The 16,458-nt window shown below is 35.7% G+C and overlaps 2 protein-coding genes across 2 annotated transcripts; both read right to left on the reverse strand.

The window, feature by feature from the left end:
* Positions 1-7,285: 7,285 nt before the first annotated feature.
* On the reverse strand, positions 7,286-7,888 carry LOC110866059 (miraculin). Its single transcript, XM_022115412.1, has one exon. The coding sequence runs from the start codon at positions 7,886-7,888 to the stop codon at positions 7,286-7,288; it is 603 nt and encodes a 200-aa protein (XP_021971104.1).
* A 7,545-nt stretch (positions 7,889-15,433) lies between these two features.
* Positions 15,434-16,166, reverse strand: LOC110866058 (miraculin). Its single transcript, XM_022115411.2, has one exon. The coding sequence runs from the start codon at positions 16,164-16,166 to the stop codon at positions 15,573-15,575; it is 594 nt and encodes a 197-aa protein (XP_021971103.1). The 3' UTR covers positions 15,434-15,572.
* Positions 16,167-16,458: the final 292 nt, after the last annotated feature.

A 16,458-nucleotide genomic window follows, 5' to 3' on the forward strand; every position in this document is an offset into this window, starting at 1 on the left:
AAGTTCATCATGGGGGACTTTAAACTTCGTCATGGGGAACTTTAAAGTTTACCATGGGGAACTTTGACAACAGCATACAACTTAACAGTTAAAACACTAATATGCATATTGCACACACGCAGTTGCATTTACATCATACATTACAAAGTAAACAACGTACCGAGTCAAGATAGGAGGATATCTTGACTTCGGCCTTCACTTCGTAGCCGAGTCGAACTGGAACGATCCCAGAACGATCCGTGTCCACACAATATGCATCAACAAACTCCCCCTTGGACGCTGATCGTTTCGAACACATCTCAAATAGGAAGTGTAACATCAAACTTCCCCCTTGGACGCTGCTCGTTCTTCTACTCGTTTCGTTCTCCATCCCGTGATGGTTCATTCATCTTTGTCGTAGGATCTTCTAAGTCTTCACATGTCGCAAGTAGAAAGTGTATCAACAAACTTCCCTTTTCATTTAGGAAGTGCATCAACAAAGTCTCCCTTAAGACAAACTCTCCCGTTAGTTATGCTTGTGAATCTTTTGATTTCCAGCACTTTAGATCCTTGTGTTAAAGATGAGTAGCCAGCGGCAACTCGATCATCTTTATCATTTGAGTGCCTTCACGTCGTGTCTTCATTCCGAAGCTTTTCATCTAACACGTTCTCTTCGCCTTTAACTGCTTGGATGTCGCATCTGCACATACAAGAAAGCTAAACGCGTAATGAGAACAACCGCTTGGAATATAATTAACATTTAAACAAATTACACATATGAGACCAATTCTCATTCAACTATCGTCCGACAATTTGTTTGAAAAGTTAACAGATTTTTCAATTTTGATTATTAACTTCCAAAACTTGCAAACTCTGACCGTTTATGAAGATTCAGTCATTTTGGTTTTCATCAGATTTCAGGCAACGAAGACTTGAGTTCCAAAATCGGTTAATCAAAACTAAAGCAGAAATAAATTCTTTTTGACTTTTATAAAGTTTATATTAAAACATACCTAAAATCTTTTTGGCATTTTGAATATTTTAAACTTAAAGACTGAAAGCAGTAAATAAATATATACAGAGTTGCAGAAACCAAGAAAAATAAATATATACAAACATTCTTTTTGCGAGTTTCGAGGATAAGAGAATCATATCAGTTGTGTATGGTCATGCCAAAACGCTCTTGTTGTTCAATTAATTAACATTTAGATAAGCATCCTATAACAATTATCGGTATTGTTATCCACATAAGCGAAACTTATCAAATGTAATCATGGTGAGGGGATACGTTAAGGTATGATTTATACTTACCGACCGGTGTTCATCCACACACGACACATTCCCGTATCAAGGTATGCACATCTTACCGGTGAGTATACCATTTATCATCTGTTTGACCGTATATGATGTGAGATTCTCACTTATTTTGATTGAAAACAAGCCCTATGTGATAGAATCACTTATTGATGAAGAACTTGATTTTCAGATGCATGAAGGGCACAAGAGCAAGTCCGTGAACAGGTCAGTACTTTCGTACAGCAAAGAGACGAACTTGACTCCCGGATAAATGTGATATATTATCACTTATTTTGTGGACATGTGATTGTTGATCACTTATTGACGTCATATGCAATATGTACATGTATGTATGATATCATGGAAGATCTAGACTTCGTCTCCGTTTTGTTTTGGTAAAAGAAACAATCATGATACCCAGATGATAAACAGCATAAAGACCACATATCTTAGAATCTCGGCAATCTCTCAAACGAAATTTCGGTACTAAGACCATATGCCAATGAGTGGTTCCCACAGAGTCTTTAGTCGATTTAAGTTTATATCACCCTGCACACTTTAAAATGATTGTGAGCCTACCGATACATCCTATATAGAGCTGCTTAACATTTTTCATTTTGCATTTTGCATTTCAGTTTAAAGAGGTTTAGACAGACCACTGATGTACTATCATTTTCTCTTTTGCTCGCCAGGAAACTCATTTTTGTTTTTCTATTGTTTTTGAGTTTTGAAATTTTTCGATGTTTTTGAATTTTTCAAATTTGGATTTACTCCCCCTAAAATCAACAAACTAAAAATAATTTTAAAAACACAAAGATATTTACAAAAACGATTTTCCGATGTCGGTTAACTCATGTTTTACCTCAATGCCGTTTACTAAAATTAAGTTAATCAGAAATGATTTATCGAATTTTGGAGAATCAGTTGGCATGTCGGTAATCGGTGTGGACCATGACAAGATTGACGAGTTTCATAGTGAAACAATCACGTGTGAAGTGATATTTGAGTTCAACGTGTCAAGTCAAAGAGTGTTGTACGAGATGATAATAATTCATAAAGCAGCTTAAATATCGACAAGTATAGGAGAGATTAGAAGTTCAAAACCGTATCCTGCAACTACTTCGTGCATTGCCAGGAATCTGAGTGCTCTCCCAAACTGGATATCCACCAGGTGTGGATTTCAATGTCGATTTTGTAGCTACTGAGAAATCTCTTCACAGCAACAAGATCAGAAACCTCTGGGTCAGCGAAGGTCTTTGTCTTTCTCTTTGAGAAGTAGTGTGCGATTGTTCAATCCACGCCAAGGCATCCGCACACAGGGTTTGGTTTGATCAACGAACACATTTTCTTCAATCACACCGTAGAGAAAAGTACCCTACACGTTCATCTTGTGGACTTTGAACTTCTTGTGGAAGAAAAATCCATGGATCTTAAAAATGCTTCAGAGGTGCTGCAGGCGCGTACTTTTCATTTGAATCTATCATGTTGACCCGATCAAAAACCATAACAACCAAATTTTGGCACATTTTTCATCTTGTCGAATTTTTCAACTTCATTCAAATTTTCTTTTCTCTCCATCAATGGCAACAATATTCTCCTAGATGTAACAATGTTTCGGAGCCTTATGTCCCCGATCTTGTGCATGGACGCTCCACTATCAACAATCCTAAGGCTATCAATAGTTCCTCCTGGAACATCCTGCACACTCATTCAGAGATTAGTTGGAGAGGGGGACCCAAGCCTTCGTGGTCTTGGGTCTTCCATTTTCATCGACAAAAGTTACTTCAACTTCTCGATGTGTTGGAAATTGTGATGTATCTCCCCCTGAAACAGTTATCGGTTTTGGTTTCCAAATCTGTTTTTGTTTTTCATGTTTAACATTTGATTTAACAGATTTTTTTGGACAACCTCCGGTTTTAAAACCTTTTCAACATTTTTCCGTTGTTTCTTTATCTGTTTCACTTCTTGTTATTTAACAAGACGGTGGTCCTGTCTTGGTGAAACAGATCTTTTATGGTAATTGTTACCATGGGGGGCATCAACCTTTGCCTTTCCTTTAGTGAGATATGGACAGTTTCTGACAATGTACCCATACTCACAGCATTCAAAACATGATCTCTGCTCAACAAACCACGGAGTATCATAACTGTAAGAACTTGATGATGAACTTCGTGATCTTGAGGTACTTGGTCCTACATCACAACCGTTTGTGTGTTGTGTGTAATTGTTTTGACTGTTTCTTTTCAAAATTTTACTTTGTTTAACAAAATCCGTGTTGGATTTGTTTTTGAAAGTTTCAATTTTATCAGTCCCTCTGGATTTCACGAAGTTCACCTTCTGAATCGTTTTCTTGTTTTGGCTTTGTTTTCCTTTTCCCTTTCCTTGGTGAACGTGACCTTGCTTTCGTTGATTTTGTTGTGGTTGCAAATTTTGATTCCCATATTTCTTTCTAACTTCAGATTTTGGGATAGGAGCACACTAAGTTACTACAACTCCTGGGCTCGACTTTCCCAAAAACTTACTGGTAGAATCTTCGAAAACTTTATCAATCAAAGATTGATTGACATTCTTGATTGGAAAATCATTGTCTGAGTATATTTTATCAGATCCAATCAACGTGTAAAGCAAGTTCACCCTTTCACAGCTTCCAGATGAGGATTCAACAGACTTAGCTTTAGCAGTCACAAACGGTTTTGCAGGTGGATCACAAAGAATGTAATTTTCGAGAGGTAGGTTTTCATCTTTTGTTACCGTTTCTGACTGTTCAGAGTTAGTATCCTCGGATTCATCATCTGAAGAATCATCATCCTCAACAATGACTAGAGGATCCTGATTTTGTTCAGCTGTTGACACTTTCGTATCTGCTGATTCATCCAAATCTGAGGATACTTCCTTTTTGTAACCTAGTCCAGATGTGAATTCCTCAAGGCTCAATGAAACTGAGGGCTCAAAATGAGGTTTATTTTCCTCATCAGGCATCGAAGTATAATCGTGTTTAATAGGTGGTGGACATTTCTTATAACCTATGCACGTGACATCCTTTTTCTTTTTCTGTATGTCAATGATGTGATCCAGCACATACCTAGAGTTTGAATAACTATTGAGCTTAAGCTGGATCGCCTCACTTTCACACTTAGCACAGGCTAACTCTTTTTGCATGATCTCAAGACGATTGATGTAAAGGTTTATTTCAGTTTGTTTTCTTGAAACCATTTTCGTTAGCTCGGTCTTATCTTCTTTTAATGTTTCAATTATCTTTTTAAATTCCTTTTCATAATTTTCACGAAACATGTTGGCCTCTGTGCATTTCGAAAGATCCACGATCAAATGTTGATTGTGGATAAATGTCACATCATATTTGCTTTGCAAATCGTCATATTTGCTTTGCAAATCGGACAATTTAACATTTAATCCAACACACATATCACATCTATCACAACTATCAGATTTTGATTCATCGACACGTACCTGACTGGAATCACTCTCAGATGTTGACCTATCTGCATCAGAATCAACAACCTCCATTGATGATTCACATTCAGATCCATCCTTGCTTGAACTTGAACTTGAAGTTGTAACATCTTCAATTGAAGTTGAAACGTCTTCAACTGAACTACTGTCATGTTCAGAACTGTCATCGTTTCACGATGATTCACCATTGCTGGCATCTTTGACAATTTTAGCATAAAACATCGTTTTTGTTTGACTACAGTTCCTTGGATCAAGAGATGATGGTGCTACAGTAGAACGATGGCGCTGTGAAGCAAATTGTGGTAATGGTTTTCCATACAAGTCTGTTGTTGGAGCTGGCTTTACAGGAACTTGTATCAGATTGCCATATAAATCTGTTGTCATTTTCAGTTCACTTTGCTTTTGATTAGTAACCGATGCCCATTGTTCTGCCGTAATTCGAGGTGGTGTGGGAGATTCGGCCCATGATGGCGATAATCCCGTACTTCTATACTTGCTTTCCGCATTAGACGGAGTACCCCACCAATTCGGATTCATTTTAGATGTCTATTGATGAAAACCTTATTAAACCACACAAAACAAACAGTTAAATATGATTTAGAAAGCTTCTGTTAAAACCGCTAAGTATGATCGACGAAGGTTAAAAGGGTTTGACGAAGGTTATATTGAGTGGCGAAGGTTGGAATGTATGGCTGAGGTGAGGAAGGTTGAGCTGAGGAAGGTTGAGGTGAGGAAGGTTAAAGGTGAGTGTGATGAAGGTTAAAGGTGAGGAGGGTTGAGGTGAGGAAGGTTGAGGTGAGGAAGGCTGAATTAGATATTTTCACACAAACAGTAAAATCTTATCCTCTAAAATCTTATCCTGACACAAACCCAAATTGTCAAAGACTCCTTACTGAAAGGCTACTAAATTCAACATTTATCATTGTTATGTCACCTTTTTCAAACAACAGTATTTTAATCACAAACACTCCAATGTTTCACCAAACAAAGATCAAACTACAAACATTTATCAAGAACACTATGAACTCGTTGAAGATCATGAAGAACTAGATGAGTTTTTGGTGATTCCGGACAATATTTTTACCGGAATAATTTTCCGAACACAAGTTTTGCACAATGTTCAATAAAAATCCTTTCTTAACATGTAAAAATGAAATCTAGCAAGATTTTTATAAGAACAAACAGCAAAAACACAAGATTTTCAAAGATTTAAACCTGATTTTCCAGAAAATGCAAACTTTTTGTTTCAAAAATCAAGAACAAATCTAGACAAGAACATGAAAATCTATTCAAACACAAGAAAATCGACTTGGTTTAAACAAGGAATCGAGCCAATGCTCTGATATCAATTGTAGGTCCACCCGAAGGATCGAGTAACCTCTATTCCCTGTTTTCGGACAAACCCGAAAGTGCGGAATCCAAACGAGTAAGTTAAACCAAGTTACGAACACAAAAACGACAAACACGAGATTCACCGATTAACACTCCATTGTATTAATCTAGAAAACGGTTACAAAGCAATGTTTACAAATGGTCTCTGTAAACTCTCAGTGTGTGTGTGTGTTACAGTGTGTTCGCTCTCAAATCTATTCAGACTTGCCTCTTCTGTTTGCCTTCTGTCGCTGTATATATACTGACAGGTTGACAAACCTTACGTCAGTGGGAACTTTAAAGTTCATCATGGGGAACTTTAAACTTCTTCATGGGGAACTTTAAAGTTCATCATGGGGAACTTTAAACTTCACCATGGGGAACTTTGACAACAGCATACAACTTAACAGTTAACACACTAATATGCATACTGCACACACGCAGTTGCATTTACATCGTACATTACAAAGTAAACAACGTACCGAGTCAAGATAGGAGGATATCTTGACTTCGGCCTTCACTTCGTAGCCGAGTCGAACTGGAACGATCCCGGAACGATCCGTGTCCACACAATATGCATCAACAGCTAGGAACCATGAGTAAGGACGTTATGGCGCGATTTCTTTTGTTTTTCATGACTCGACCCGACACGACCCGAACCGACCCGATACCAACCAATTTTTTTACTTATATACCTTGGGGCCTAAAATTTTTAAAAATGTTCCGCATCCCCATGGAAAAATTCCTGGGTCCGCCACTGCTTGTTTGAATACAAACATCGACCCCTATATAAGCATCTGAACTGGCCTAAGTGGTGGCCGTTGAGTATTTACAATGATACTTTGACCTATAAAGCTAATTTACAACTTGATCTAGTTTCTTTTTTGCATAGACTCATCCTACTCAAAATGGTGGTTATTTGGGGTGACTGACTACCACATAATGGCGCATACGCAAATCACAGTTTTGCTGTTCTCCACACATATGTCAAAACCATAAACAACTTTATTGAAAAATAGATAACCAGCAATAAATTAAGGTGGCTCGTTACATTTTATTTTGAAAGGCAAGATGAAACTTTTTTATTCAACCAAACAAACAGCCTAATTAAGCTACACAACAACAGCAAAACAAACAAGGCTATAACAAGCATCAGCCCTTAACATAGTTAATAGAAGACGGGAGAGAAAGGCGAATCGGTATCCTTGGTGAATACCAAAGGTATCCCTTGTCCAAAAACTTGTAAACCTTTAGTAATGTCCCCGCACATAACCTTACAGTTGCTGCATACACTCGGACAGAAAACAAACTTATATTTGTGAGAAGTAGTTTTCTCAATCTTAAACCAGTTATTCAATGTTTTTGGCCCCGGATTTCCCTCAACACCTCCCACCATCACCCCATATTGTTCTAGAGCTTTGTTATATTTCAACTGCCATACATTTGACTCATTACAACTATTGGAACCCGAGAACTTAATGTTAACATCTGTGGATAGACGGATCAAGCGTTCCTTGGGGTTGGCCGGAGTGAAAGTCAACCACAGGCCCTTTTGCTTACCTAGGAGTTGTCCAACTACAGCTGGACAATGCTTGGTTAGGACCTCCACCAGACCGAATCCGCCAATATAACCGTCATTATCAGCAGGTTTAACGAGGTATTTGACCCCTGCGCGGAGGCTTTTTCCATGGGCATCGAGGACGGGAGCAGGAGCTGAACTGGCTGCTAATATGATCAATGCAAGTACTGAGAATAAGATGATTGTTTTCATTTTTAAAAGTGTGTGTTGTGTTGGTCAGTTCTGGTTTAGGCATAAAGGAAAACATGAAAAAACATACCTTTGATTGCATCGGTACAGGCCAGCAGAGAATCCAGATGTAGATGCAGTAATAGTGTTTGACATAGTTGTCAGTTTGGTCTGGTTCCTCCTTAGGGTGCAATCTAATGATGGTGACTAAGAAAACCGAAAAGGGTATCGGCTGTAGGAGAGGGAGGTCGAACATTATGATGTTATGGCTAATAGGGTGTCTGATTGTGTAACTGAGTAACCCCTTAACCTCCACATAAGTCTCCTTATATATGCACCCAAGAGGAAACCTAATTAGTTAATAAGGGTAATTGGGCCCATCAACAATTACCAACTAATTATTTAATAGGATTGTTATATATTTTGATCTATATAATGTAAATGATTATAATGGCTACTAGATTAAATATAAAATAAATATATTTAATCTTACATTCTCCCACTTAGCCGAGTAATCATTTACTATGAGTGTTAGATAAGCCTGATCAGGAGTTAACACTCATCTTAGCCTTAAACAAGTACTATAGCAGAAAAATACAGCCGTTGAATCATTATGCGACTCAGGACCCCCATTAATCATACTATAGCCTTAATTTAAAACCTAATCGTTATGATCAAAATACGCGTAAGCCCTTTGTTTGATTTGTAACTATATTTGTCTATATGCCATTATGCTAGCTTGACATATTCTTAGAGACATACAAAATCAAACTGATGAGGAAAATTAACTAATACTTAGTCATTCATAGTACAATATGCAATTGCGCACGACTATTAATTAATACCCGTCTATGAGCTCTCTTAATAAGACTTATGGGTAATAGCCCTTCAGTTATAGGATCCTTAAGCATATCATGAATGTATTCGATACAAAACTTAGTTTCCTCAATTCGTTCATAAACGAATAATTAATTGCGTATCGAAACTTAATGCAGCACCTCTTGAACTGTTACTGTTCAAGGAGTTATGGTAGCTGACTTTATCACACTAATTCTTCAAAACATTAATTATATGGAGTTAATAAACTTATGAGTCCACTGATAAATTTCCAACAACATTTAGTGACTATATTATGTCGTTATAACTTAGGTTGTTAATATCAGTGCATTATGACTCCTCCATGAAATAGGTTTTGTCTGCTGACATAAAGATATACCCGAAATTACATTTTGTCATCTTTGAATATCTCAAAGTTAGAGTAATAAACCGGTTTTCATTATCACTTCTTCTTCAAATTATAGCTTCTCGTTTCCTTTAAAGATATTGTAATACTCCATTAGATGCTTCACATTAATCTAGACATATCTAGTGTGTTGCAATGTGAGTAATATCTAAACGAGTATAGACTTAAACTTACATGAGGCTTCCAATTAATGAAGCGTAAGGAAATAATCTCATTTATCCTATTATCCTCTAAAGGAGAGCAGTATTTTGTTACATATGTAAGGACCCATTTAACGTTAAACTTATAGAACGAAACTATTGTCCCATTGGGTCTATCTCGGTACGTTATGATATCTATTACATAAGAGACATCTCTGAGATCTATTATATCAAAGTTTGTGTTAACAATGCTTTGACTTATGTAACATATACTTGTCAAAAGAATATCATCTATATAGACAAGTTTATCTTAGTTGCTCCCACTCATTTTGAGGTAGGTTCATTAATCCACTTGATTCTTGATGAAAATAATTACGTTAGCTTTTCATCACATTATGATGTTTGCATTAACCCATACATGGATATTATTGGCTTACAAATAAAGTGTTGTTTAACCTTCAGTTTGAAACTTTAGGTTGTTATCTAATGAACATGTAAATGTGTCAGCCATTTGTTAAGGAAAAATTGTTTTTAATGTTCATCTAATGTAGCTTTAAACCATTATAAGCTACTAGAACAGTGATGATCCTCAAAGAAATCTTTGATAATTTATCTCTTCCTAAGCATAACCTTTGACAATCAATCATGCTTCTTAGTGTCTTAACGCTTATATCGGGATTTGGTTTAGTTATGAATACTCTTAGGTAATTCAATCAAATCCCAAACGTTATACGAACACATAAAATCAGTTTTACTAGAAAACTGTTTTATTCCATTCAGATGATTGATTTACGCTAATGGCTTGATTTTAAGAGATAGGATCATTAAACATTTCCAAAATCCATTTCAACTTCATTAGGGAGGGTATGTAATCATCAAAGTTAGTAGGCTTTTAAACTTAGATGACCTCCTGAGTTGATTATTGGGTTCATTAGAAGTTTCAGTTTTATGGATTAGCTCTTGGTTAGGTTGCTATCATTTTTATTCTAAGTTTGTAAGGGTTGGTGCAGTATAGTATACAAGAGGTGTAATCGGAGTTAAATTCGGAGTGAAATTTAATGACACTCCCCCCCCCCCCCCCGCCTCTTGTATTCCTTGCAAATCATGATAAGGACTTTGACTGCTCCTACCGAGCTTAGAAATCTTTAGGAACTCAGCATGCGTAGGGTCAATGTGTAACGACCAACAAATTCTAATAGAGAAACAAGTTAATGACGTTAGTCGTTGTAGTTTCTCTTGTTGAGGATTATGTTAGTTTAGGTAAGAAATCTAAGTGTGCCCACAATTAAGCAACAATGAAACTTTTGTAAGAGTAGCATTAGATTTAAGGAGACAAGTATTGATGATAGAACAGTGTCATGATGGAGCGGTGTCTTGTACAAGAGGTGCAAACTTATAAGGTAATGTAAAATTTTCACTCCCCCACCTCTTGCAACTATTGCAAGTTATTATTAAGACACTTAATGCTCCCACTGATCTTTAATATCTCTAAAATGCTACAAGAAAAGTTTCAATGAGCTACGTGACGTGGGAACCTATCACATATACGTTAGACTTTATTTGATTTCTTTAATTTCCAGATATCATAAGAAACTTTAGGGACATATTTAATAGAAATCTTATAAAGTATATGTATGAATAAATTTCTTCTAAGACCGTGGGCCATATGTGACAAAATTTAGATACAAGTTGATAGTCTGTTAAATGATAAATGAATTATGTCTGAATATTCCATTTGGAATAAGTTCCACAAAAGTCAATGAATGACTTATGATGGACCCATGCTTATTCCTTAAGCCAAGTCATATTTTAGGGCTTTAACGTCATGATTTAAAATCACTTAAAATGAGATTAGATGAAAAAATCATCCTCATTAACTATGTTATGATTTCTCATGAATTTTGGTTATAATGGATGAAATTTAATTTATAAGTCTCATTTTCCTTTTGTCAAATTCTCATTTGCATGATGACAAAAGTTGTGAAAAAGTAAGGTATCATCTAGTTTCATCTTAGTAATGTTTCTATCCAGATATTTAGAACAAATAAGAGGAGAGTTTAAAATAAGTGTGACTTTATGATGACCATGCAAACCTCAAAAACTTCATAACATTGCTTAATTATGATACTATATTCTGATTAATCGTCAGAATATATAAGGTATCGAAAAGCGTTGTTGGAAGACTGTTCATTATGGTTCTTATAGTCTTAACATTTAATTTTTGTCACTAACTCTCATGTTAGTTATTTGTCGAGTTCTGGTAAGGAGACGTATGGAACTAGAGTCAACTAATCATGTGTTAATTGGAATATTAAAATTATCAGACTTAAATATCATTAGTAAGTTACTATCTAATTAATTTATCCAACTGTTCTTTAGAATAATGGATAGTCTCGTTGCTTATGCCTAAACTAATGACATAATTATGCAGTGAGATTTTCCCTTGAAGAATCTTAACGTTGGGATTAGCACTTGTAATTTGTCTATGGACCTTAGAACAATCCTCTTTTAAAGTTTTAGTGGTTGTAAGGTGAATAACATCTTATTTTCCAGTTTCAAACATTTATTTCTATGTACATATGTTGCTTATCAACACACTCGTTATACTTTGGTACTTTTGAGTGTTATAGCTGATTTATAATGCATCAGATTGTACAAATGAAAACTTAGTATGTAATGTACTGGAAAAAATGTATTTATTTCCATGCGTAAGCCCTTAACTTTATGGGTCATGGTATTGTACATTATAATATATTCACATATACCACTTAACCTTATAATTTATAATTTTAAATGAAGACATGCGCCTTAGGAGTTCTTGTGATTATTCCACAATTATAGATTAGTCTTAGGAAAAACTTAATCTGGAATAACTTTAGTGATAGCAATTATGTTAGAGAGTTCTTGATTATCATAAGAGACATCATGTTCGATTTATCCTAATCATCATGCTCTACTTTTCTTCTGTAGTGCCTTATCAGAAGAGAGCAATAGGGTTATCGTGTCTTAAGAGATAATCAAGGATTTAATTTAAGAGCTAATTCTTATAGAAACTTTAAATAAAGCAAAAAGAATTAGAGTGGATGAGATATAGATTTATAGAAGAAAATTATAGTGAGTAAAAATTATGGGTACTAAGAATAAGGCAGACAAAATGATCACAAAAATTAATTGAGGATCATTAATATAAGGATCATTATGTGAAGAGGTTGTGATATGTCTATTACTAACATCAAAATAATAGACTACTTAAAGTTCTACTTAAACGAAGACAAAACAGCTTTGGCCAGAAGTGTAATCATTTAAGCATATGTGCAAAGTGGTTGTAACAAATCAGCTTTGGCCAGAAATTGAGACAATCGCTTTAGTTATGCACTTGTTAAGTATGCCATCTATGAAGGAATTAAATCAGCTTTGGCCAGATATTAAAACATTCATGCTTATGATGCACACTTAACATAGCTTTCGTAATACTTGAACGATAAGTAGATGTATCAAGTCAGCTTTGGCCAGAAATGATATATCAAAAACTCATTCAAGTTAAGCCATTTTGGTTTTGTAAAACATTATTTGATCCTCATTAATTAACTAAGTAATTACAAAAACCAATCATTTAATAGCAAACCACCCGTTAGCGCGGATCGAACTGAACTAAATCTTAGTTCACATTAAACAGCCTAAAATAATGAGGTTTCGAGTCAGGTTTCGACTGAGTTATGAGATCTCGAGTCAGTTATGAGGTCTCGAGTCGCAACCTTGTTGTCACGAGTCGGAACCATGGTCTCGACTACTATATCTTATGAGATCTCGAGTCATGATGAGGTCTCGAGTCGCAACCATGGTCTCAAGTCGCAACCTTATGGTCTCGAGTTATGACGTTATGGTCTCGAGTCGCAACCTTATGGTCTCGAGTTATGACGTTATGGTCTCGAGTCGCAACCTTATGGTCTCGAGTTATGACGTTATGATCTCGAGTTGTAGACCTTTGAGCCCTTATGATTTCGAGTCGAGACCTTATGGTCTCGAGTCGAGATCTGTTGGTCTCGAGTTGTGAAGGTTTAAGGACCTGATGATTTCGAGTCGAGACCTTATGGTCTCGAGTCGAGACTGATGGTCTCGAGTCGTAATCTGATGATCTCGAAGCTTCCTGTTAACAGATGTGAATGTGAAAGCATAACTGAAAATTCGAATTCTAAGGGATTATGAGATATTATTTCCTGTTTTAAGATGATCTAATTTTATCAACATATTTTCGAAAATTATAACTGTTTATCTAATAACAGCTTTCGAATAAACTTAAAAGATAAAATTGGATCAAACATGGAAAAAACACTCATTAATCCTAAAACATTCCAAAACATAATAGAATTTTCGAATTTTCCTAAGAACATGATGAACCCTAAAAAACATAAAACATAAATTCTGGAACCCGAAACCTGAATTTTAATAGTTTTTCTAAACAGATTTCGGTCAAAACATAACCCAGTTGAAATCGAGTGAACATATAATTAATCCTTTTTCCCGAAAACAGAGATCTCGAGTCGATCTTCATGACTCGAAACCGGTTGTCACCGTTTTAAAGTTACAAAAAATCCGTTTTTCAAGTTTCAATCCCAGAATTATGGATACGAAAACAGAATTGACTAATCAACATATGCTCTGATACCACATGTTGGTCAGTTCTGGTTTAGGCATAAAGGAAAACATGAAAAAACATACCTTTGATTGCATCGGTACAGGCCAGCAGAGAATCCAGATGTAGATGCAGTAATAGTGTTTGACATAGTTGTCAGTTTGGTCTGGTTCCTCCTTAGGGTGCAATCTAATGATGGTGACTAAGAAAACCGAAAAGGGTATCGGCTGTAGGAGAGGGAGGTCGAACATTATGATGTTATGGCTAATAGGGTGTCTGATTGTGTAACTGAGTAACCCCTTAACCTCCACATAAGTCTCCTTATATATGCACCCAAGAGGAAACCTAATTAGTTAATAAGGGTAATTGGGCCCATCAACAATTACCAACTAATTATTTAATAGGATTGTTATATATTTTGATCTATATAATGTAAATGATTATAATGGCTACTAGATTAAATATAAAATAAATATATTTAATCTTACATGTTGGTGAATGATATGATGCATGTAGCTATTTATAGATGGTGGGAAGTTTGCTTGCTTTAAATTCAAATACGATCATTTAGTTGTTGGATTGGAGTTTCGGTAGTTTTAGACACAAAGTCAAAGTTGGATATTGTTTTTGACTTGTATTGATGCTCTGCAAATTTAAAACAGACAATTATTAGAATATAATAATTAATTACAACTAAAGACATCCTTATCCAAAGAAAAGAACATGCATGATGGGCTTTAGTTTGCAGAGTTTTTGTTTGATGTAGCTCATGTGTATCTTTCCACATGGGATTAGAATCATTAGATTTATATTAAATTAACTTAATCTAATGGTTTGGACTCGTGTTTAGCCCTTCTGGCCCAAAATTGCAGCCCATATTAAATTAACTTAAGTCTTTTTATAATTTATACATTTGCCGGGCAAAGCCCTTTACCCAAAAAAAAAAAAAAAAAAAAAACACAAGGTCAAGGAGATCTTGGAAAAGGCTTATGATCTACGACTAGAAAAGAGACACAAGAATGCGATAATAAGAATAGTTATGATGGTGTTATGGAAAATATGGAGTTGCAGAAATGAAAAGATATTTAAAGGGAGCTTTATCTTTAAAACTATGATGTTACAAGACATCAAAGAAACCACTTTACTTTGGATGAATCATAGAGCTAAAGACCTAAATATTTCTGTGGGAGAATGGGTAGATTTTGAGGTTGAGATGTATATTATTATTTTTTTTTTCTAGCCACTTGCTAGCGGACCTTTTATTTTATAAATGTTGGCTCCCTTTCTGTTAAAAAAATTTAAAAAAAATCTGGAATTAAGTAGGCAACCTTTATGAAAAACTAAACCGAACTTTAAGTCTCTAACCAAGACCAAACCCCAGCAAACTACAGATTCATCAATTCTTAATTTGACCATTTTCGATCTTCACTCTTATTTGTTGTTATATTTACACATATATACACATGGGTTTCAAACAAAAGCAATGAATAAAATGAGAATCACGAGAATATGATTCAATAAAAAACACAACTTGAAGACAAAGAACTTTATGTGTTCCACACATATATAAACCCATGCACTTTTATTCAATCAGAGATAAACCGTAATTAAGGTTGGTGGTTACATATTTAATTTATTCGAGCACGGATTCCATCGTAAGCAAACTTATAACCAACATTAGTTTTCTCAGTCTTAAGGGTAGAAGATGAAAGAAAATGGGTCATTGCTGAGTGCCAAACGTCGGAAACCATCTTTGTCTTCAACGATTCCAACGTCGCTGCACGTAACATTACAGTAGCTGCAGACAGTCGGACAGTAAACAAACTTATAAGCGTCGTCAATAGTACTTTTCTCAATCTTAAACCAGTTATCCAATGTCTCTGGTCCAGGGTTTCCTTCAACACCTCCCACCATCACAGTATATTGCTTCATACCTTTATCATATTTCAACCTCAATACGTTTGACTGATCACAAGTAGTGGAGCCTGAGAACTGTATGTTAACGTCTGTGGAAAGACGGATAACGCCTTTCTTGGGGTTGACGGGAGTGAAAGTCATCGGTACGCCAGCCTCCTCGTTATAGGATAGTACAACTCCAGGTTTACAAGACTTTTTGCCTAAGTCCCTCACATAGAGTCCGCCATTTACAAGGTTATCTACTGGAATTATTATGTATCCGGCCCCTGTGCGGAGGGGCTTTCCACTCAAATCGAGCACGGGAGCAGGAGCAGGGGCTGAATAGGCTGTGAAGATGAATGCAAGTGAGAATAAAATGATTGTTTTCATTTTCAAAAGTGTTGATGAATGATGTATATTAAAAGCTATTTATAGATGGTGGGAAGTTCGCTAGTTTTAGATAACAAGGATGATGTTGTTGGTTTGGATTTATATAGTTTTAGACGCAAATTCGAACCGGTGAATTTGGATGTTGTTTTTGACTTGTAATGGATTTCGATGGACTATGCTTACAATACTGTTATAATCTATTAATCTAGCTAGATATTGTTTTTCACTTGTAATGGATGCTGACATGCTGTGCTGGAATGTCAATAAGCTAGAGCAGACAATTAAAATACAA

This window comes from Helianthus annuus, chromosome 6 (assembly GCF_002127325.2).
Source record: "Helianthus annuus cultivar XRQ/B chromosome 6, HanXRQr2.0-SUNRISE, whole genome shotgun sequence".
In the NCBI taxonomy this organism is placed as follows: Eukaryota; Viridiplantae; Streptophyta; class Magnoliopsida; order Asterales; family Asteraceae; genus Helianthus; species Helianthus annuus.